This window comes from Colius striatus, chromosome 11 (genome assembly GCF_028858725.1).
Source record: "Colius striatus isolate bColStr4 chromosome 11, bColStr4.1.hap1, whole genome shotgun sequence".
NCBI lineage: Eukaryota > Metazoa > Chordata > Aves > Coliiformes > Coliidae > Colius > Colius striatus.
The window spans coordinates 4,802,848-4,828,162 of record NC_084769.1 but is presented as its reverse complement, the minus strand read 5'-3'; the positions used below and the strand labels follow the sequence as shown (position 1 = coordinate 4,828,162).

Sequence of the window (25,315 nt, the reverse complement as noted above, 5' to 3'; positions counted from 1 at the left end):
TCTCAACAGGAATGAGGAATGCTTGCTGAAAATGTCATCCTAACAATTGCAATTTTTAAACTCGATTCAATTGCAGGGATTTTTTTCTTTGAAACTTTTTTTTTGGTGAAATCTTTGAATCAAAGCACTAATCACTATATATGCTTATGCAGCACCTACTGCAACTGGGATTCAACCCTGATTGAGATCTCTGGGTGCTAGGGTAATATGAATATTAAAAGGGAACATATACAAAGAATGATAAGTGATAATTAAATCATAGATGATAAGATCAGAAAAGTATTAAAAGGTTATCTAGGGCATGTAACATGCAAGATGTTTTCCCCACGTCAGACCTACTGGCACCTCATCTAATCTGTTCCTAAACGAAAGCATGGTTCTATATGGCTTCTTTTTTAGTTGCAACATATTATACAAATCAATGAAAATATCAGTCAAACCTTTCCCACAACACTATGATTCATACTAAAACAGGAAGGTATATCTTAACAAAAAGACCAGCAATGTTTTTACCACCTCAGAAAAAGAGATTAAAGCCCTAAGTACTGCACTCCTTATTACCAATTGTAAATCTGAAATACAAATTGTGTCCTGCAGAAATTACAGTTGTGAGATGCTACAGGTGTTAGAAAGAGTGGAATGGTAGAATAGTGGAAGAGTCTCTCGAAATAATTGATCACCAGAAAGCACAGTTAAAAAGAATAGTAAATCTTTTCATATTTTCAAACAGGATGGGGTGTAATGTTAAGGACAGATAATCATAAATCGATTAAATTATGATGAGGGGGGGAAAAAAGACAATAAGAACTACCTGGGAAGTACGTCCGTTGCAGAAGCTGCACCATTGGACAAACCTAATTCCAAAGTGAAATTACACTTCAGATTTGGGTCCCTTACTACCTGGAGGTACTTGAGCTTAGGATGACAGTTTACTAAAGTGAAAAGCATAAGAACCAGAAAAGGCTTCTTTAAGATTAAGAGAGAAATTTTAAGCCTTGTAAATTACTCTTGTTCTCTATTAAGGTGACAGAAGGTACGATTTATTCTAGTTTTAACCATATATTAATGATGGCTTTTCTAATTAAGGTACCAGATACAGTACTGGGCAAAGTAATGTCCTAATGTGGCACTCAAGAGGGGTTTCTCTTTTTTTCCCTCCCCTCCATAGAAATCCAGGACAACGCAACTCGCATCAAATCCATCAGAAGTCTGGTAAAAAAACTCCCTAGACCAAACTATGACACAATGAAAATCCTTTTTGAACATCTGAAGAAGTAAGTAGAATTGTGGTACTAACAGATCACTAATTGTAAAAGGAACTAGTGTGTTGTGTCCAAATCCTACTGGAAAAGTCACCCAAAATGCCAAAGATAATTACGTTCTCTGGCAAAATCAACAGTGATTTATGGTATCTATGTGTATCCTGTTCTTGCTCAAGAAATCAGTACGTGTCATCAAAAGCATGAATTCTGCCTCTACTAGGAAATAGAGCAATTCTCTTTCCTGCAATGGAGTCAGACACAAGAGGATTACTATGTTACGGGTATATTGAGTTGAGTTAAGCAAGTGCAACGTGTTTCACTATTGCATTTCTCCAGTTTGATTTGACTCTCTCCAACAATAGGTCTTTTGATCACATTTTCACCATAAATATCCCTATCATTAAACTTCTTAATTGAGGCACATAATGATAGAAACAACCTACCCCAAGAGAAGACATCACAAGCTCTTGTACATCATGAGGAAGCTGGTGACAACACAGAACATCTAAGAAACTCTGAGAAGATTTGAAAGTGCACCTTTTCTCTCTTAATGTTGTTGAGACACCACAGAGGCATAAAAATGTCACTGTGAGGCTCCACTTCACCTTTCCTCTGTGGTTTACACAGTCTATGAGCTTCATTTGCAAATGATGTCAGTCCACAAAGTCAGCCCAGGATCTCATGTTCACTGCTTCGTGGCGTTAAAAGTAAAAACTTATGTAGACTGTGTGATCACTTAGAGACTGATCTGCAGCTTGCAAAGTGACAGGGCAGAAGGGGCAGACCTCAAGATATGGGCACATCAAGGGCAGGATGGTGTTCTTCCCTCCATGGTCATCTTGCTGTTGGGACTAAGTGGTGCCATTTTACTCAGTCACTTTTCAGGCTCTAAAACTGTAGAGACTAAGTAGGATGCAGGGCCTCATGCAGGTCCTGTGTGCAGAAGAGTATTTCATCTCAGGAATGATATAATGACCCCAGTCAGTGAGTAATAGACTCCAAATGAAAGACTACTCTGAAGTTATAAAGAATGATGCCTTTATAGTGATCATTCCAGCTGCATTCTCCTGACATATACATATAAAATATGTAGATCCTTTATCTTGTTTTGCAGCTTTCAGTTGAAGCTGCAAAATGAAGTCCACACAGCCATGGGAACATTCCCATTTCATTAAGCATGGAAGGATTTTAAACAGCCTGTAAAATGACTGAGCTTGGCCTTGCAGAAAAATGGTTCTCTGTGTATTCATCTTATGTAGCCTGTGTGTTCATTCTCTCCTTCAGAGGGTTATCTAGAGAAGGATGATATTTTATTACTGTCAATGGAAGAATAATAAAGGAAATTATTTCCTGGGAAGAACCTGAGCACAAGAAGTGGGTACATGCTGTCAGCACAGATATGTCATATACAAAATTTACTGTGCCATATGTGGCATGGATCCCAATCTGAAGAAAGTTTTGTTACCGTGTCTTAGGGGAGAGATATCAGGTATAGACAATAAGTCTTTGATCTCATAGTTAAATCACTTGATTGAGACTCAGGAGACGTGGGTTCAGTTCTTGGCTTTGGTCGGATGTTCTGGGTGACCTTGGGTAAATCACTTAATCTCTCTGTGCCTTGGTTCCTTGTTTACAAAATGATGATAATGCTTCCTTTGTCTGCCTTGGCTTTTTAGAGCATAATCGGTTTGGGACAGCAATTGTTTCCTGCTGTGTATGTGTAGAATCACTGGCAAATCTGTACCAACACTGGTGTTTTTGGAGAAAACAGAAGGAAAAAAAAACCCCACACTAAAATACAGACAATAAAATACCAATACTTTGTACTGCACGTGTACAGCTACATGGCCTGACCACAGCTCTATGGATATGGTGGGAAGGTAGATGTACTGTCCAAAAACATACATATTGTTATCCAAGTGTCACCACAGGAGGCATGGTGAAGCTAGAGGTGTAGGAAGCAATACTGTGGATTAATACAGAGTGATGGAACGCATGGAAACATGGTAGTTGAGCCTTTTGAAGGCTGAGCATTATGAAAGCAATCATCTGAGTCTCTCTGAAGGTCAGCTTTCCCTACCACACAAACACATCCCCAAGGAAACACAGGACTATTCAGTAAGCTTTGCTCCATTGGTATGGAAGCAGCAGCAGAATAGATAATGAAAACATGAAAATAAAACAGACTAAAACTTGTCAATCCAAAATACAGGGGTCATTCAGAATGACCTCATGGCTCTGTAAATGAGAATAAACACACATCATACCTAATAACATGATGTTTATATTCTGTAAATATATGCTATATGTTTGTTTAAATTAACCTAGGAAACAAAACTAGTTTGCAGAGGTTAAAATGTGTAGAATGAAAGCACTTTTAGGAAGACTCTTCACAAGAAAGGTGATGATGTTCACGATGTGCCAACCTCACCACTGACTTGCACCTTGTGCCACCCTTCTCAGACACAGAGTTTGCACCCTGTAAATCACAGGAAATTCTAAAGCTTCTGACTAGGTGAAAAAAAAAAGAAGTAAGCTAGTTTGGTTTGAGATATATTACTGCATTTTCTGTGTTTGCTGATGGAGAAGACTGTTCTTACCCATGGTTGAACTGAGCTTCAAGAGTTTTTGAATGGGGAGGAACTAAAGGACTACAGCTATCCTGTTTCTGTGGCATTCCTCTCTTTCTCCTATCCCTTTCTTTCCTCTCTATCCAACTAATAGGAGAACAGGGCAATGCAGACCTAGGCCATGGGACTGTGTAAGCCTGTGACTTCTGTACAGCATGTGAAAGCATATGTCTCACTGACATGCAGGAGCTCAGCACGAGAATCCAACCTTTGCCCAGAAGGCTATTCTTATCCTAAATCACTGACAGCAGCAAACTTGCACTATGGTTTCATTCCCTGGAGATTCAGTCTGCAGGAGTAGGTTTAGATCAAGCACGAATAACAATGTGAAATGCACTTCAGAAGGGTCCTCCTTTAGAAACCCAGACAAAGCAGCTGATGAGAGAGTCTGCGAGAAAGGCCTGGCAGCAGGGATTAACACCAGTGCCATATATCTTTCTTAAACCAAGCCCTCTGAAGTTGCAAGAAGTCACACTGCAGTATAGGAAGCCCACAGGAGAGGGATTAACAGCAAAGCTTGGGGTTGCAGTACCTGTTCTTTCAAGTTTGTTGCATTTGGTGGGAAAAAATCCAACTCACCAGTGTTGCCTGTTCATCTGCATGAAATTTATTCTACTCTTAAGTAAAGAGACAAAACATGAGGCTGAACAGGCATATCACATAGCTCTTGTCAGTCTAATACCATAAGAAATTTGGGGTTTTTAGGATTCATATTGATTGAGCACAACTACTGTTAGGTTATTCATATTTCCTGAAGATGAGCAAATCAAATAAATATATTTTACAACATGAAAGAAATAACAAAAACCCAACCTGAGCTGGGATTTTTCCCAAATAATAGGCTACAGAAAACAACCTGTTCTACTTGTATGTGTTTAGAGAATATTTACTTTTTGTACCTAATTCGTATACTACTATCCTACACATTTGTCAAAACAGCATCCCAGTTCCCCTGGACCCCACTCTTACCTGTTGCTTATCTGCAAGAACTTCACAGCCAAACAGAGAGAGCTAATCACAGGCACCAAATAAAACAGATATACCTTTCTGGTCCTGTTTTGCAGGCATGCACGGGACATCAAATGATACAGAAGCCTTGTATTGGCTTTCCACACAAACATGAACTGATCTCAACCAATCCTTATCTGATAAATCATTATTTACACTCAGTAATTTACTTACAGAACTATCATTCCAGTGAGGAGCAAGGAGTATTTTTCTCTTTAAGGTTCGCACAGTATTCGGATGATCAGTACCTAATGTGCTTTCACAGCAGCATCTCAAGGCAGCTGTTGCACAGTCCTTGGGAAACTGAGGCAGGGGAAGTTTAAATGACTTAAAGACTCAACACAAACCAGCAATACAATCTGAAAATCTGAAAGGCTTTTTGTTTGCAAAGAAAGCTTCTCCAGTGACCACAAAACACTCTTCCCTCTCTAATGAAAAACACAGTAGGGGAGAGGAGCACCCTGGCTGGGTTCTGCGCACCACGAGCTGGCGAGGGCGGACACAGCTCTGCTCCAGAAGCTGTGTGCCTGCATTATACAGCACTGTGCCTGAGCTAATAAGCTGTGCTTATTAATGTTAAATTAATGAATCTCAGCCTGCTCTGCTTATTAGGTTGAGCTCCGTGCCACCACAAGGCAGCTCTGCGACTCCCAGACCCGAGCTGTCTCACGTCTGACCAGGCTAGAGCACAGGGCAGCCAAGCTCGAGTCTGTCTTTACCCATCCATGTAGACACCCCTGTGAAGGGATTACAGGCAAAATCCTTCCTCCTTGCTTCTTATTCTCCAGTACAAAAAGCAGGGTAACACATGTTATTTACAAAAGTATAAACTGGATGTTGAAATAATTAACTGGGAAGACAAGGGCCGGTCTGACGCTACCACCCCTCTCCCTTACGTGGAAAGCACTGAACCCAGATGCCCAACTGTGGAAGATATTCTTCCAGCAGCAGCATCTGCCTCCTTGGCAGGCACTTCAGGCAAGTTGTCTGGGGAGCTCTGCAGTTGCCTCTTGGTTTATCACGTGGATACGTTACTGTGGCCTGTCTGGCTGCCTTGTCCAGGCAGAAGCCAATTCCTTTTGATTCACCTTTGAATCCAAGAAACTCCATTTATTTTGCTTCATTTTTGTTGTACTGTACAGAGCACAGTAAAACATTTTCAGATGCTATCCAGGTTTTCTGCCCTTTCAGAGAGAGAGTGATGATCTTTCTGATTGCCTTCCCTGCTGCCCAAATTCTTTATTCTTACTGATAATTGTTTGCATCAATTTCACTACAAATAAGCTCCTCATCGAGTGGAACTTTTTCACTAAGACAAACCTGCTAATGTTAATATATTATCTAAGAAAAGTCATAGGTATTCATGCTTTATTTGTTTTGAAACACCTCGTGCTCATAGGTGTATGAACAGAGAGAAGCATCCAACCTCGACAAACAAAACACAAACACCTTCTACACCTCGTAACGTGGCAGTTGCATTCTAAAGCGCAAAGGCTTTTGCAAACTCCATGCAGCTAAACAGACTCATTTCTACCTATTAAAGATTTTTTTAAAAAAAGGAAAAGGAGAAGAAAAAAACCCATGCATAGACAGAAACCCACAGTAGCCTGCACACCAGGACACGATGACAATGTGCTGACAAGTCCAGCAGCAGTACCCAGAATTCTGAGGGAAAAATCAGAAAATAAATGTAAAGCATGGCATCCAGTAATACTAAGCAGGGGGTGGCTGTAAACTTTTTCTTTTCTTTTTTTTTTAAAGTTGGTGGAGGAAAGATGTTACAAACATATGTGATTTTCACTTACTAAACTATGTGTCATATCAGCAGTTTCAGTGAGGCTTACGCATTAAATCGAGGCTCAGGAGGACCCAGTGTTTAACACAGTAGAAAAACAGATTACAGTAAGAGCTATACAAGATTTTTATTAAGAAAAAGAAGGGCAAAGTAAAAATAATCTAATAGCTATTTAAATATCAAAACAACCTCCAGAATGGAAGCACTATACAACAAAATTACATTTGGGAAACCTCAGAGAACCTGTGGAAGACACACAGCTCAAAGTTTGTGATGAGCATTTACATCTGGCTTCAGAAAAAATGCCCAGACACAGGAAGGTGTGGAAATGCAGAAGCCTTTAACAAAAGGCATCAGAAAAACTATTTGTTGAAATTATCTCCTGAATCAAGACCTTTCTTTATATTCAGGCAACTCCTGAGCAGCTCTTGCTCTTCAGCCACAGGACAGCAGCAGGGAGGAAAGTTTAGCCTTACTCCTACAAGCTTTGGGAGTAGCTATTGGAGAAGTGAGGAGCAGAAACGTCCTCTTGTACTAGAAGATTGAGTAGGTGACTAGGCAAGGACATAAGAGACTCAGACATCCCTATATAGAAATTGAAGGTTTACATTAAATGAATTAAACGGTTTCTAGCTTGAGAAGGGCAAATACACATCAAGACATGCTCTAGCACACGTGCTTTTCTCTGTTTTAACTAGAGAAGAGTTTCATAAAGAAGCAAGAGCAGTCCCAACACTTTTCCCATTCACCATAGCTTCCTGAAGATCATTCTGGGGGAAGGAGAAGAGGAAAATCTATTTCCCTCTGCTAAGTACACACCCCACTGTAGTCACCACTTGTAAATTAGTGGACACACGAAAATGTGTGCCAGGTACAAGTGTGCACAGCATGAGAGTGATAATAAACGTTGGATTAAAGACAAAACAAAGAAATCCAGTCTTTCTGGCTTTATACAGTTCCATTTTATTCACTTTGGGGTAGGGGCAGCTGCTACCGAGGTTTTTTCAGTCATGCCTGGTGCTGCTCTTTGTGGAATAAGAGAGTCTGAGAAGTTCACTCTGTCCCTGAGGAATACCTTACGGCTTAATGGTTTTAAAAGAGAAGAACAATACGTAATTAAAACCGTGTTTTTACCTGTGTTTCCAAACACTTCCTATTTCCACAACTGTATTTAAAAATATAAACCCTGATTTTCATAACAATCGGGCAAATAATTACACTTGGTACTTTTCAATGCTTACCAGGCTTCAAAGTGTGTTGAGCTGGTGTATCAGCAAATAACAGAACGATAAAAATAATTAACATAGTTTTAATTTAAATATTTATGATACGGTTGACTCTGTGGCTGTAGGGCACCATTGTGCTAGGTGCAGTACACAAATACGGATAGATAGAGCTCCTGTTGCAGAGCTCCTATTGTTCATCCCATATTACTCACTATCAGACCATCTCAAAAAAGCTTTTCAAACATTAATTAAATCTCCTAACTTCCTTTTCAGGTCAGTAAGTTTTATTATCCTAGTTGTCTAGATGGAGAAAGTGAGGAAGCAAGAGGGTAAGGCACTTTTCCCAAGATGACACAGAGTGAACACTTCGCATTTCCACTCTCCTCTTACTTCCCAATCCCCCACGCTGAGCCCCCCACGCCTTTGAAGGCTCATCCATGTGTGGATTGGGGCTGTGGGCGTATGTGTGCATATGGCCAGCACATCTTGGGGAAGGCCCGTTACTGCTAAGTACTCTTTTGTTAATCAAGACCATGTGAGAGTCCTGCTTCTGGTTTGCACTCGCATAAGCTTTAGTAAAATATCACTGGCGGAGTTAATTTATGTGATTTTGTAACCTCTCAATATTGCTTGGGGTTAGCGTTCTTTTCAACTCGAATGTTTTTTGTTGATTAAGAATGCTCAATTCATTACAAAAGGGCTTTTTTTTTTCCCCCTCCTCATTTTTCCTTTTTTTTCTATTTTGGGAGATTGGGTCCTAACACATTAACGTCCAGCACCAGGTCATCAAAGGGTAAATTGTAACGCTTTTCGTTTCTCTGACTAAAAAGATGGGATTTTTATTTTCCTCAGAATAAGGCTGTGAAATAAATAACAGCCTTGAAGTTTCTTAAGATATTCATTGGAACCCCAAAATAAAACAAACCAAAAAAATATCTTAATGCCAAAATGTCAGCGTTCTGTGCAAAATAATTAATATAGCACAATAGAATCTATTCGGCTATCGATTGGAAGAGAATTTATGCAGGTAATTCATTAAGGCTAGTGGGAGTTTGGCATGTAACTCCCTCAGCACTTTGATGGGAAAACAGACCCTGATGATTTTTTAGTTTTTTTTTTTAATAAGCTACAAAATACTTGCTCTTCAGTGGCAAATATATAATAAGAAAAAGCAAATGTCTCAACAACCAGGGCAATGGAACCTCCTGCTCTGTGAGACTTCTGAAACAACATCAGATCAGATCATTTTTCACACACTGCAAAAAGATGCAACAATCATTTCAATCACCTTGTTAAGAGAAGCAATATTTTTTTTTCTTTTTTTGGCTTCCAAAGAATGGTATTTTACATTCCAACATTTTCAGGTGATCACCTCCCTCTTTGTGGTCAAGTGGATGATTTGTACTTCTGAGGGGGTATTGCCCATTTTCTTATGGAGCTCTACAAATTCTTGTCAATAAAAACCAATCTGAAGAAAAAAAAATAAAGAAAACAAAAAGCAAATCTGTGGACTGGAATGCACCCTACCTGTAATGGGAACAAAAAACTGGCAATGAAATATAAACCTAAATCACAGTAGAATGACCTACTTTAAGGCATTTGCCAAAGAGACAGTATTTTAGACAGCTCCTCTGAAGTAGCGTCTTTATGTCTATGCCATCTGCAGATTTATTATTGTGCTTTAGAGAGAGAGAGAAAAAAAAGGAAAGGAAAAAAATGGAAAGAAAAACCTACAGTATGCCTGAACAAAACTCAGTTTCATCTATAGGAAAGATTCCAGTACTGTGGGCACCACACCCACACCTACTGATGTGGTCCAAGTTTTTTCTTTAGAGGCACCTAATTAAGAAACCCTGACTCATTTACATGGATACGTTTGATCTAAATTACACTCCAAACCACACCAAATTAGGAGCATCTGTGAATGCGAAGTGTTTGTTCCCAGTGACTGGTAGAATAGGGCCAGTTCTGGACGGCACATGTTCAAGTGACGAAAAATATTTCAGATGTAACATACTTCTGAGACCCACTTTTCCACTAATAATTCATAATGAGTTAAACCAGTATCTCTGCTTGAACAATCATTTCAGGCTGTGACAAAAAAAATGGCATTTTACTTTTAAAAGGAAGGAAGGGAATAAAGGGAGGTGGACAACCATGTAGTTTGGTTGTTGTCAGTGACAGAGGGCATTAACACAATCATTAGGTGCAATTGAAGTCTGTGCAGTGCACACAGTATCAGATGTGCATTACTGCTAAAGCTTAGACTAAAGGGAAGGACCTATGGTTAGTTGTTGTTCACAGAAAAGGTCTTCTGCCTTAATCCATGGTCTTCCATCTTTAACCGGCTGTGCTGGCTTTCCTGAGTTCGAGTGAAGAGCAGAGTCTCAGCCCATTGAAGTCACACCCCACACTCTGACTACCATGAAAAATTGAAGACTGCCAGATTTGAGAGTGATGTTTCACTTTTCAAGCTTCATTGCTGGTGCAATCTGACACTATGCTTGTTTGAGTGCTAGAAAGCCACTCAGTACAAAAAATGGGTACTGCGGCAATTAGGGAACTTTTATCCCACTTTCCCATCTCCCACCATTGCAGAAGCCACTGGTTGCTTCTTTGCTGGCATATAGTCTAAATTGATAAACTGAAAAAGGAAGAAAAAAACCCCTTTATCTCACTCTAATTTAAGCCATAGGAGCTGCCCAAGCACCGGGGAGTGCAAATCCGAATTCCACGCTGGGATTGCAATTCCCAGTCCATGAGCATAGTTTGGCACAACCTCCAGATTTGGCCCACAGTGTTTGGCAGTCACCTTTTATTCTTCTCGTCTTTTATACTTTGTGAATAGTCTAAGTTACATAACACCAGCGACAATTTGTTTATGGCAAGCATGAAAGTCGTTGTTTTATTATTACATTCAAACTTTAAAGCCACATTTTGACATCTAAGGATCATCTTGCATTCTCATATATTATATACAATGAAGGCTCGTGTTCCAGTAAAGGGAGGGTGAGGAACTTTATAAATAACATGACTCCTTTTGTCTGAAGAGATTTTAATACATTTGTCTGATCTACTGTTTTTGCAGTAGCTAGAATATAATTTGAATATATTAATATTTTCAGCAACTGTGCTCAGGGAGCCCAGTTAATAACTTATGCATGGATATATAGATACACTTCAGACAGAGGTAATGCTTTTAGCCCTTATGTTGGTAATACTTAGAAACACATAATGAAAGAGCCTGTTCTTTCCTCCTCTTTGTTGTGGGCATGCATTGTGATGGTATGGAGCCAGTGTTCTTTCTGTTGTCTACACAGCCTGGATTCAATAAGCAGTTATATATGCATATTATGACAATGTGGTCAAGGAAACCAGATTTTTTTACTATACCTTCATGTGTCTGTACAGTATAAAATCTGGTATTTATTTTTCTTGTCCTCATTCAATATGTTAACAAAATCATAATTTGATACAGGTTATGTTCACTTTATAATTAAAATTATAGAGTTAGATGAATATACAGCAAGATGTTGCTGAATGGAAAATATTTATCTTTTCGTACATTACGCATTATGGTGCAATGTAAAATCATAAATCTGTGGAGCAGTAAACTCCAGTCAAACAGACACCAACTTGCCTCATCCCTAGTCCACAAGATGCAACCAGTTGCTTCCTCTAAGCGAAGGATTTCTGTACTCGTCTCAACACCACCATCAGACAACACTGCCACATCCTCTGCAGAGCTTTGTTGTGGTCTTCCAAAAGAACACACCTTGCCATAGAGATGAGCCTGGAGAAAGGAATTCAGAAGAGTTCTATCTTGTATGGCTCACACCAATCCCTTTCTTTTAGTTCTCCTAGCCCCTTCATGGACAAAGTGCAAACTATTCACACCACATTCTCTGTGTCAGCAGTAGACTCAGCCTCACCAAACCACCTCAAGATAGTTCTTTATCTGCCTTGAAACTCTTCCCAAGTCCCAGACCTTTGCTGTCCACGTTGCCAAGTCCAGGTCTTCACCAAGAATTACTTGCAGTCTTGGAGATCCAAGAAACATATAGCAAAAGGGACAACCTTAGAGCATATGCTACAACTCTAGAGCATATAGGAGCTTTTCATTAAGCAAAGTTTACTGTGAACATGAGTTTGTCTGTATTCAAGCTTTCAGTCTAGAGAGGATTTTCAGTAGAGCTAAGACAACAGTAGTAATAGGTATCTTCAGACCATCTCCTAGGAAAACTCAGATTGGTTTCTCTATTTGTATCTCAAAAACATCATCAAAATAAAGAATTATCCAGTCCAATAGCCCTGTAGAAGCAGGTCCACCTAGATCAGGTCACACAGGAACATGTCCAGACAGGTTTTGAAGGCTCCAGAGAAGGAGCCTCCACATCCTCCCTGGAAGCTGCTTAGTGAGTGACCACTCCCAAGACTGATACCACATAGGTATTGATATCAACAGTAAGACTGTACCTATTGTTTCCAAATCCTTCAGTTGGAGGTCTAAGACACTTATATCTATTTCCTCACCAGTTTTTCTAATTGTGGATTTTGATTAGGGTCAGCCAAAAGCTGATATTGTCAGTCTGGTCACTTGAAGCTTCAAAGATGAAAAGGAGCCAGCTACTAAAGGAGGTAGGACTGCCTGTGTAGTGAATAAAAGCTTTTCTAAAGTGTCTGAGGCAGTTAGACTACAGTGCATGTGTGAATAGGTATTTCACTTCAAAAGGAAGTGATGAGAACATTCAAAGGTAGTTTAAAGCTAGGAAATATTACAGAACTTGCAGTACAACAAAGGGTGCATCTTAGAAAACCACAATACACGGAAGATGCTCCACTCCAGGCAGTTCATGCATTTAGTGCAATGGGCTATACACGTGTACAAAAAATAAGCATCAAGCTAAGGTGAGTGGACAAGACAGACAAAGTAGAAAAGACAATGCTGACATAGTAAATTCATTGCTCAAGGGTAAGTAAAATGTAAATAAGTTTAAAGAAATCAAAGACTCATGGCACATATTCACTAGTGCATTTAAGAGGTACATTCATCCTACTCATGTTCAATATCAGGCCTGAAACAATCGTGATGCTGGGAGGCATGTTAAAGCATCTTTCAAATCTGATACAAATATAGTGCATATACATTGCAGCAGTAGCTTGTGGAGGGTTCAGAACTGAACCTGAAAGAGTAGGAATCCTGGTTGAGGTCAGATCTCATATAAAATCATCCCTGTTGGGCAGACCACTGGAAAAAAAAAGGCTTTCATTTTAAACATAAAAATGGTGAAAATATGGGTTTAAAAAACAGAGATTTTAGTAGTCTGATATGGAAGTGGTTTTCATTAAAGACTTGAACAATTCATGAAGTAATTACATATATAGGAACTTGTGGAAAATGAAAACTTTAGCAAGAGTTTTTCTCTGACTTTTACGGAATCCTTTGCCACATTCTCTGATTCCCATCATCAAACATTTCTGGGTGTCTCACAAAAGTGAATAATTTATTCACGATGCTGGACAGAAACAACATGGTGTTAGCAAAACTAAGTTTTTTATGAGAAGCTTTAGACTCGCTAACAAAGATGCACTTCTGAGCAGCTCTGTCTATGGTTCAACATCCTAGGTTGAAATTCCAGCCAATTGCCACTTTGGGGCTTTAAGTCAGGAAGTAAACCTGTCATACTCGTAGCTGAGTTACTTGCTGTCAACTAGATTGCTATAGAACAAAAGGGCTATAATTGAAGGCTGCAAGACCGAACGTAATCAAAAGCAGTAATTCCACTTAGTAAAAATAGTTATCATCCAAAATGAGAAAAGTTAAGCTTAAATAAAAGCTTACATAAAAGGTGAAATTCTGACTGCATTCTGGCTCCCAGTTGCTGAGAGTTTGGTCAGTGAATTTAAGAGTAATCAAAATTTCACTCACTTTTGAGAGACATGCTGCAAAGGGTGTGATGAAGTGAAAGTTGAAGCATCTGCTAAATTGAGGCCTCAAAAATACACTTTATGAGCACAAACTACTGTGTAACTCAGTGTTTTCCTGATGTAGCAATGCAGAAAATGCTTCTAGAGACCAAGGGATAAAACTGAGCCAGTGGAGTACATCTAGGATGTGCAATAAGAATGATCCTCCCATTACTGCTGAAGTTCCCATTGTTCATCATCCTGCATGACCTGGTGGAACTGGACTGCTTAAGCACAGAAGTCTCAGTAAGAATCGATTTCAGAGAGCTGTGACACTGCTGAGTGGCAGTGTCAGTGCTGACACCCACCTGAACTGCCCTTTTGAAAGACACATAGAGATTGCTAGAAGAAAGAGCATAGCAGTGGCTGGCAGATGCACTAAGTTTACTGGGAGGAGAATGATTATATAACGATACTGAGTCCCATCATCTTTCTACTTTTCTTATCAGTAGATCTGAACCAAAGAATGAAATTTATGGAGCCTTGTTCACAGATGCACCTAGGTTCTCCTGTGTTCTTCCCATACACACTCTGTTTTGGGTGTGCTGTAGAAAAGTGATTTCTTTCACTGAGTTAAAAACCAGCTGGTTCACCAGCAGAACTCTGGCTCTGCTTTTTTTTTGCCAAGAGCTTTGTCCACTATTACGCATCTCAAAGCCTCAGCATCCCCATCAGAAAACAATGCTGTTAATTAATCCCCTTTATTAAGAGCCTTCAGCTTTATGGAGGAGTACCAAATATTATTAAGACAAAGAGAGGAGGATAATAAGGAAATGTGATTTTTTTCCCTTGCTGACCTAGTTTCTAACCTCTCTTTAAAATCTTCCATTGATTTTAATTACGCTCAATCTAAAGCTAAACTCACAAACCTAGCAAACTGAAGGACTGCTTTTAAGATAATTTTCTCACCAGTCAGAGTTCCTCAACATTTCTGTGCTACAGTTAGAAGTTTATTTCCAGCCCAGATGCAAAGTTGAGACAGCCCTCTGCCCACAGGAGGCATCCAGCACTGCTACCGTATGACGTGCGAGTTCAAACACTACCTTGCTCGAATTGAGCCTGTGTACAGCATTCTTCACAGAACAATTGCAGTCCTTTTCTCATCAGCCATAGCCAGAGGCAGTAATAAGGGTGAAGGATATCTATCATGAAAAGTCCAGTGTCAATGTGTTCCCCCAATTTATTTACTGACCTTCAATGCAACAGCCATACTCCTGACCCTCATGAGATGAAGCCTAAGGGGAAATGGCACTGAGTACCAATTCCATATCCTGTTGTTCTGTGGTCTAAATTAAGTGCTAATTAATTACCACTGGCATCTTTGGCATTGCCTGTCAAATTGGATTTAGGATATCCTTTTGCTGTTTAAACAAATAGCCCTACATCTAAAGCTAAAATCCCAAGTGTTAGCATTTTCTCTGCCTTTAAATTTTTACTTAAAAATTCTGCAAGTCTGTCCATGGGTTTTGCAGGTAGAATTCAAATAAAAGAAACAGGAATTGATATTGTCAATTTTGATTAATAGTCCCTCATTAATAAACATCCTGTTATTCAGTTTCCACCTGCAGTTGCTGATGTTGCCTGGAATCAATTAACTCATATAATTTGATTTATTTTACAAAGACATTTTTGGATGTGCTGTGCTGATGACAAAGGTTCTATATTTACAATTCTTGATCTAAGGGAGATTGTTACTGGTTTTTATTTTTAATCTTGCAAGGAAACGTAGCTTCAGGCATCCTCGAAGAAAATATTTAAGCAATTTAAAAAGTTAAAGCTTTTTTTTTTTCATGTAAAACTATCTGTTGCCTTCTGAGCCACACAGGCTACAAAAAAGATACAGATCCAGGCCTTTTGATAGGTTGATCTTTACAGAAGCTAGTTGTTCTGTAGAGAAAAAAAAGCATTTCAGAACAGAAATTTTGAAATAAAGAAAAATCAATCACAAGAAATGTTACAAAACCAGCCAAAAATACAGTTAAGACCTCTATGTGTTATATCTCTGTCTGAACATAAATTATTCTACGTAGTCTCACATTGCCTTTATCATGCTACTATCCAAACACCTCTAAGTGCATTAACATCTGCCTAACATCTGTCACGTGTGGTTTTGTTCTCTCCCATCCCCTCCCCAAGGAAAGGCTCATTCTTGCAGTGGTACTCTGGCTTTTGAAGAGGGGGTTTGCTGTTGTTTGAGAGATATATGCTGCTACAGGACTGCTAGAGAAGGCAAAAATGAATGCTTTGTGCACAGAGCTGCAGCCAGAGGACATTGAGATGCCCCTTAAGGAAGTTGATGGCCTTCCGCCACCTACCAAGTGGCTGTCAACAAACAGGCAGACTTCAGGTCCAATAGCAACTCACATTGTGACAAAATGGACTAGCCAGATCTCCTCCTCACACTAGTCTGACTAATATTACTCAGGACTAGTTTGCAATCACACACAAGAGATTAAAAAATCAAGTCAAACTGGGAGAACAGAGCACTGGTTGTCAGTGAATAAAGAGCCTAGGTTCAGGTCACTCACTTGGGTCAGTTTTACAAAAGGGAGACCTGGAACTTCTGCAGTAACTGGGAAGATTGTATGGAAAGATTTTGAATTGGTTTCTTTGACACAACATGGCTTGGGGGAATAGGACCTAAACCTCTGCCCATGCTGGGCTCTTCATTGAAACCACCACAGCATGGAGATGAGCTCCTGCCTTTGCTGTCCATGTCATGCTCTGTGTGTGAATCCTTTACCTTTGAAGCTTCTCTAAGACCATATTGCCCTGCTCTCTTCATAAAGTCACAGCTGAGGATGGAGATAGTAACGAAACTCCTGTTGTGCAGAACAAACAGGACTTCTCCAAAGCACATTCCTGAACGCAGCCCCTGTAGGCACCTGAGTCCCTTTAGATATCTAAATGTGCATTTACATCATTACTTCAGTCACCTGAAAAATGCTTTCTCCCCAAGACTGTGTGGGGTTTGTGCAAAGGCATCTTCAGAAAGGATACCATATAGGTAGCATAGTTCACCCAATGGTGAGAAGATTTTGTTTTGAACTGTTCCCTTACTAATCCAGGCTGAGCCAGAATAAATGCTTTTCTTCAGCTTTACGGAGTCTGTTCAGCCAACTGTGAACTGATGTTCAGAGTTAGTTATTATTTTCATTTAGGGCTAGACTCCAAGGCAGTCCATCCAGGGAAGGGCTCGTGTTGTGAGACATGCGGGGGATCCCCTGAGGAAGCCCATTCTCCAGCGGGTCCCTGTCAGCTGTCCAGGTGCTATATATAGCATCCAACGGGCAGATTTAAAGGCTAATCTGCAGAAGAAGACAGCATCAAGTGCTCGTTCTTGTGTCTCAGAGCAACTGAAGAGAAGGGATTTTTCCCAAAGAGCTGTAATCTGAACCCACAGCTGCAGAGCACAGGAAGCCTATGGAGTTTCTGTAGGCCAAGAGCCACAGAGGCTATTTTCAGCAAAAGCAAGCTCTTAAGTATGTCTGAACTATTTCTGACCCCTCTCATAACATATCATGCGCCATGACCTGGTTTCTCTATTACCAGTCTTGGACAGCTATTGTTTCAAATTCAACCTATGGAGCAAAAGGAATCTAAAATACCTCCACATTTCTACACAGGCAAAGGAAAGTAGCTTTAAACTGTAGTAATCCTCAGTGATGCCTGAACTCTGTATATTTGTTACAGAAGAAACCACAGGGCATATTTTGAAAAGCACAGACATAGTGTTTTGGAGATCCTCTATAAGCATAAACCTCAGGTTGCAGCTATGTATGCACAAAGCTCCCCCTTCCCACCATGGTATGCAGACTTCACAAACAACAAGCTGAAGATTCAACTGATGATGTTTGCATTTGCTTAGCTTCATCAGCTGGTGAATACCACTGTAATGCAAGTAAGCAAATCATCCATAAAAGCAGTGCATGAAGAATAGGTTTAGTTTGCATTCCTAAAATATCAAGAATCCAAATTTATTACTAGATTTTTAATTTAGCTACTTTGCAGTGCAATGAATTGAACAATTTACATAAAGCTGATGATATCAAGGGTTCGCTTACCACCAATTATTTCCACAAGTCTCTCAAGATGGGATTAAGTAGTGTACAGACCCTGCACCCTTCCTCCCCTTCCTGTGTTCTGCTGTCTGTCCTAAGCTGTTCACAGAGCTCCCTTGGGATATGGACAGATCTGCAAACCTTTGGCCTGTTTAAAGTGACCTCTGTTGTTGTTTGTGTTTTAAGAGGACTCTCAAAGACAAACTTGTAGTTCAGTTGTCTTTTTAGCACCAAAAACACCCCTTGAGTTCTTCCTGAGGAGAAAGTACGATAGCTAACTCAAATGAGTTTACAACAGAAAATCGTGTTGAATATGCTGTATCATCAGGAAAGCTTGTAACAGGCCTTAACATGGAAAGGAAACACATTCAGAAGGAACCTGATAGTTTATCTGCGCATCATTTTGTACTTGTGCTTCCTTCCTAACGCTGCAAATCCCGCCTGAAATACCCTGCCAAAATGTGCTTATACACACAGAGACATTATCACTTCGTAGGACGGTAAGTTTTATTATCAGGTTATTTTCCACTACATTTGGCACAGTTAAGGTAAGTATATTAACTTTACTTCCAAATAAAGAAAACAAAGTTGTGCTGAATGTCTCAGCCATTGTCAATGAGTTAAGAACTGACAGGAGGTCCAAGTAATCAACCCTGTCTACTGTGCCAAGCTTTCCCCTGGGACACCTCCTCTGATCGCACAATGTATCTCACTGGCACGGATGTAGAATTGCTTTCAATAAAGATTTTATTTCAAGGTTGGATGATTCCTTCCCAAATGTCTTGTCACTAAAGCAAAGTACGGAATACCTGTTATTATTTAACTCCTGTGAGCCAGCATTTGAGCCTATAAAATTTTGAGCTAAAAACTCTTCATCATAAGAGTCAAATCTTAACATGTTCAAATTGATTGAGAGCTCTGCAACAGCAAAAGTCAGGCTGATAAAAAACTGGCCCATAACAGTGCAGGGAAACAGCCTGCTAACAGTATTATAGCTGAGGAGAGATGAAGAAGGCTGAAAACATTCCTGTAGCCAAGTCCTTATGCTAAAATACTACATTTGTCTATACCCGAGCACATATAGGAAACAGATATTAGCTGATTTGACCCGTTAAGGCAGTCCATAAGGACTTACATATCAAATCAGCCTCGTTTTCCATCGGGATGAGCAGCTCTGGCTGTGACAGCAGTCACTAGTGCAGTTCAGCAAAGGTACAAAACCCATTCAACATGAGCCAGCATGAAAAAATTGACTCAGGAGACTCCTAATTCTATAAGGTTAGTTGTTATACCAAGGTGGCAAACATCCTAAATGCATCTCTTTTTCTCCTTTATTCCCATGCATCTTTAATCTTTCTTGGCCTCTGAGGTATTTGTTTTGTGTATCTCCTGGCACTGACTTCCTTAGATAAATACTGTTCATAATGCTGGTGGACAGGATTCTGATAAAATCAAAACCTGCTTGTATCCCTCAATCCTCTACTGAGTTCAGAGGATGGCATTTCCTACACCTGCTACTCATTTTACCAGGTGACCTACTCTTACTCTTCTGATTCCCTCACTTTGTAATGCGTTGCCCTTCAGTCATAGTCTATATTACCAGTTCATAGCAGAGCAACAGGATTGTCTTATTGAAAAGTTATCCTTAGATATTATTTAAGACAATAAAAGAGTACTGGGTATGGCTAAACCAAGCCTTGCTAAGGGTAGAAATGCCCCTGAGACTAAGCAAACTTAAATCTTTGTATGATAGAAAAGGCTAAAGCTTACAGTAAAACAGTGTCCTGTCCAATGGGGATTTTCTTCCTAAGTTCACTGACTTCTCTCTAGTAGGAATATTAAAATGTTGAGGTATCAGAGTTACTGTTGAAATACTTTCACCTCCTCAACGGTTCCTACTGGGCAAGAATGGATGAAGAACATTTCCTAACACCTCACTTGTTTGAAGTAATAATCCAGTGTGCTTTCAGAATGTCAAAACTAATAATGACTTTATTTAGAGAGTTTGAAAAGTGCAGGTTTAATGGAACTAGAGAGCCAAACTCGCCATACAATGACCCTCTTAGCTGTAGAGTTGCCCTGCTCTCAGTCACACGCTTTCCAGCTTACAGTTGCCTTGGCAACAGCCAAAGCATAAATTCCAAGTATTTTTGCTTATATATCTGCCATTGACACGAAAGCTCTCCTGTCAGACACTCCTACTGTTTTAATACATTATTAATTTCATTACTATTAATAATGAGAAGTGTATTTTCAACGTATCTCTTGGAGTAGGATCCTAAAGGACCAAAGTTCACAGATCTGGGGGGGAAAAGAAAATCTTGCACAGCATAACACCCAACACTTTTTCTTGATATGGTTCCAACATCTATGGCATCAGATTATAGATTGCTTCTAAAATAATCTTAAATTGATGGATCATTCCTCCTTTCATTTGGGTTTGACAAGAAGTAGCTTTGGCATTTCCTTTCACTTTTTATGTTCTAAATGGTGGATCGCCCTCTCTGCTCTTTTTCTTGCCAGAAAAATAATCCTTCCCCATTTTTTAGGGATTTTCTCTTTTAACAACTCAATTTCACTCAGCAGCTATAGGAATAGCTCTAAGTATGCACATGGACAACCAAAGTATTAGTTATAGAATTTCATTGGTAAATATTTGTAATTTTAAAAGGTATAAGGTCCTAACCTCCTAATTATTTTATTCAGGATAGATTGAATTCCTTCCTCTTTCCCCTTCAGTAACTATATTTCACCACAAATTATTGTTCTACTCAGCCTTTCCATGTTTTTGAGTTTATTTGGTTTATATTTCTTGTTATTGTGGTCATCAAAACAAGTACATGAAAAGACAGAAAACAGCAAGAATTTTCAAGAGGTTTTACCAATACAAGAATTGTTATTCTAACATTAATGCTAAGGACCTCAGATATAGGCAGAGATTCTTAGTGCCACGTCTTACATCAATGAGCCATGCCAGATAGACCATTCCTTTCCATCACCAATGTTTGCCATGCACATACTCACTTGCTTCATGCCATACTCTCATCTCCTGAGAGCTGAGCAACTGTAGACCATGTGCTTGCAATGCCTGGACTCAAACAGCACTTGTTGTGCAGGATGGCATCTCTGGGAAAAGCAAGGGCAATTATTCTGTTTCAGAAAGATGGCAAACAAGGGCAGAGGGATTGCCCATCCGCCTTTCATTTTCTGTGTTCACATCAGAAACACCTACTGCCTCCTTTTCCCTTCAAAATGTTTCTCCTCCATCTTCATTAATGCTCCATCCATTACCAACACCTCCTGATTGCAAAGCCATGGCTGATGCTAAATTACACAAGACATGGCTGATGAATATGAGGGATTTTCGCATATTTTCCTCCCCAGGTGAACTAGCATCTCTACCTACAGTGATATCATCTGCAAATACTTTATGAGGTTTTGAACGTCTTGCATGTAACAGAAATCAAATCTTTCTCACAGAAAGGCCCAAACCCTGATCTATGTACATCTTCTTAAGTGGTATTAACAAAAACAACCTCGTTACCCCTGTAACAAACGTATTTAATCGTGATAAAGATGTGCAAAGTCTATCAGAAGCTCACACAGTTATTTGGCAACAACGTTACTAACTTTTGAGATTTTCTGAACTCCAAAGAGAAGAGATTATATGTTAATATTACCACAGATGAAAGATAATTATTTTTAATTTATAATAAAGACGTTATATTTTAAGAAACTAATAGTTAAGCCAATCTGATTAGTGCCATATGGAGAGTGCTTTGTGCAACGGGCACCACGGTTACAAGCATGAGGCACAACTAAGTAATGCTTCCTATTTAAATATGGGGTGGGGGGGGGAAATCACAAGTGTTGATGTTCAAGGAATGTGGTAAATTACAAGACTGGCAGAAATCCACAAGACGATGCTCTTTGCTGTGTGACCCACCCATTAACGAAAGGAACCTTTTCTTAAGTGGCTGAAGACATTATCTCATGAAGTTCCTTTCACTTATAGCGTGGCTTGCAGTAAATTCAGCAACAGGTATGGGAAAGCAGAGACAGTTATGATGGCTTTTAAATTGCTGTCTGGATTTTTAAAGTGTCAATGAGTGACAATGAGAGAGAGTCGAGGGGAAAGGAGAACTTGGCTTCAAGAGTTCCCTTGGAATATTAAAGCTTAAACTAACAGATTAAGGAAGAACCCATAAATTTGAACATTTACAGATTAAAGTTACATTTAGTTCATATTCCTTGGCAGAGCTGTGCAATTTATTTATAAAATATGCATATTCTTTTACTAGTCTATCCAACCTCGGATATACTGCGTATTCTGGTGAGTTGAGTTAGTTCATACTCACTATTGCAGAGATTTATGTGAAACCGCCTACTTAAACTCCATCCATTAAACCTATATTGTTCTTAGACCAGACTTCTCCGTCCTTAATGTCATTTCCACAAGAATATTAAGCCTTAGTACAGACATAAGATCAACTTTTAATAATAACAGTCCTCTCGTCTTGTAATTTTGTGGGTAATAAAGATATCAAAGGTTATAATCCTTACCATTATTTTCTAAGTCATCTCATTAAGGTATGTGGTCTCAGTGTCTTTCAAGAAACTTTGTGTCAGGACAAGGCATTCAAAAGTCTTTAGTTATATAAATTTCACAATCCATTTCAGACCATACTAATTTTATTGGATTTAAATTAGCTGAAGGAATGTTTCATATAAGCTCTATATTAAGGGGCTTTTTGTTTTCCCAATTCTTTCAGTGCTGGTGACCATGTTAAGAGAGTCAGGGAAGCTTCTCCCTGGAAGCCACCCAAAGCCATTAACACCAAAAGTGCTCGACTCCCTTAGCACTAAAATCCCTGTTTTCAGTATCTAAATGAATATGAGCTCAGAAATTATTGTCTTACAGCATGCACTCTACCTGGAGCTTGCTCACCAGAAAGCTGCAAATTGTGGTTAAGAGTATTGTTAATGGGACAATAGACCTCCACCCCAGGCACATCTGCTGCCTGGGATTGGCTCTCCTTTCCTTGTTTGTCAGGTTGGCAGAAGTTGTAATTTCCCTCCCTCTTTTATTTCTTTTTGATAGCCTAATCAAACAAACATCCATGTTAGAAGAATCAGTAAGAAAAGTGCCTCTATTTACTTCAAATGCAACAGCGACTCCTTTGACATCCCTCTTTTTTAACCAATTCTTTCCTTTCGTCAACAGGATAGCAGCCAAGGAATCCGTGAATCTTATGTCAACACAAAGCTTAGGAATTGTGTTTGGACCAACACTCCTTAGACCTGAAAAGGAGACAGGGAACATGGCAGTCCACATGCTGTACCAAAATCAGATAGTTGAACTTATGTTGAGTGAGTACAGCAAGATCTTCAGCTCTGAGGAAGACTGACAGACAGGGCCTGTTATTGAAAACGTTCACATCTGTCTTGATGTCTAATATTTTTACATTTCTGTAAACATATTTCTGAAATATTTCTTTTTCTTTCAAGTGACAGATGCCTCATTTTGTGAAAACTTAATGATGATTTTGTGTTTAATTTTCAAACATTGGAATAAAAAAATATTGTCAACATTTGCCTATATGTATTCTGCATTAACCCTTTGAGAGTTTCATTATGCTAGCACTCCAAGTGTCACTTTTTTTGCAAGCTGAGCATACAGCATATGGCCAAAGACCATAGAAAATGCTGTTTACCAACATATGCAATGGCACAGAAAGACAAATAATAATTGAGGAGATTTCTGGAAAATGGATTAAACTACGTGTATTAAAAGCAGTTAATTAAAACAGTGATACCAGATCATTTGTAGCTAATCTAAGTACAATTTTTCTTTCTCTTTGATAGATATTGAAAGTTAAAGTCATGACAAATAATCAATTAGTTTACCCCAAGAGTTCAAAAGAAGATTGCATTTAACACTCTTTAAAAAAAATTTAAAGACCCCAAACCATTAAACAAAAACCCCAAACCCAGAATGTCACTATTTGCATAACAGTGCCTAAAAAAATAATAATAATTTAAAACTAAATAGAAACTTTGGCATTTTTACTTAAATGCAGTACATGAAATGAAGGCATTGCTCGTTTTAATGTAACATCCATTTTGATTCTTCATCACACTGTACGTCCGCCCGCTTTCCCCAGCTATCTCATGTTCTGTAGCATTTATATTGTGCTCCTGAGGATGCTTTATTGGTGAACTACATTAAATTCATCTAGAAAGAACTTTAAAAAAAAAAAAAAAGCCTTTTCATATGCCCTTAGGATTACTTGGCTAGACTTGAATCAATTTATGCATTTGATGGTTAGTTTCAGTTGTCATGGATAAACAAAAGGGTAACTGTCTAGAATATATCAAATATTGTTTCATTTTGAAATGTATGTTTCCAGCTATACACATCTCCTACCCTGTTTTGTAAAAGTATTCTGCTGATAAAATGTAGACTTATGTTTGACAGCTTTTTAATCAAGTTCAAAGAGAATAAATAAAACTAATCCAGTGTGGTAAAGAGTCTGTCTGGTTATCGATTTGTTCATAAAATGAAAAATAAACCATGTAAATAAGATGTGTGAAACACCGATCTAGAAGCAAATATTTAAAGCAATTAAGGACCCTAAAACACAGGATTAATGCATAGGTCTGCTGTGCATGAGAGATATGTCTTCAATATCACCTCAGCAGATCATGGATTACCTCAGTTTTTACTTAGCATCATTTTGCAAAGTATTGTGTTATTCAGGAAAGGTTGCTCCTCAGAACAGTTATTTATGGGAAGAAACATATAAAGAGGCCTGATTGTTAACTAAGACCAAGCTCTTTAATCAGATGCTAACACAGAAAGAAAATAACTTCACGAAAGCATAAGAATTGGCCTCAAGATGTCTTCTGACATCGTATGCGTCTTAAAACAGAGAGATAATGACCAGTAATTAAAATGAAAAACACAAAACCAGAAAAACATCTTCCCCATGTCACAAATATTCAACATAACCACTCCTGAACAAAACTATCATGTTCTGGTGAACCCAAATTCACTTTACTTTCAAGAAAATATTTTTCATGTTAATGTCAAGCCATGAGTACTTAAACACTAATGCTTTTCAGCATTGTCGTTGTCAGACTCTTTTAATAGCAACAAACCATGCGCTGTTTATAGCCTGTGGAAATGACTGGCAGAAAGATAGTCAGAAGTTCAGTCTATTCCTTAATAAAGACCATTCACATTATGGCCCCACGAGTGCTCACAATCGTGCCATTGAAGTAATTTCTGCTGTTACTGGAAATGAAAAGTTCACTTGTTACTTGGATCCTGTTGCACTCAGAAGAAAAGACTCTTAATTAATTA

The 25,315-nt window shown here is 39.0% G+C and overlaps 1 protein-coding gene across 3 annotated transcripts in view; it reads left to right on the top strand.

Annotated features, from left to right (window-relative positions):
* The window catches only part of ARHGAP15 (Rho GTPase activating protein 15), a 329,153-nt gene extending 304,675 nt beyond the window's left edge, over positions 1–24,478 (top strand). For 2 of the 3 annotated variants that reach the window (XM_062004816.1, XM_062004817.1), the window contains exons 13-14: positions 1,169–1,274; positions 23,174–24,478. In XM_062004816.1, coding sequence (XP_061860800.1) covers positions 1,169–1,274; positions 23,174–23,357 — 290 coding nt within the window. In that variant the 3' untranslated portion in view covers positions 23,358–24,478. The remainder of the gene's footprint in view (positions 1–1,168; positions 1,275–23,173) is intronic. The other variant, XM_062004818.1, reaches the window with a different exon arrangement.
* The last annotated feature ends 837 nt before the right edge of the window (positions 24,479–25,315 follow it).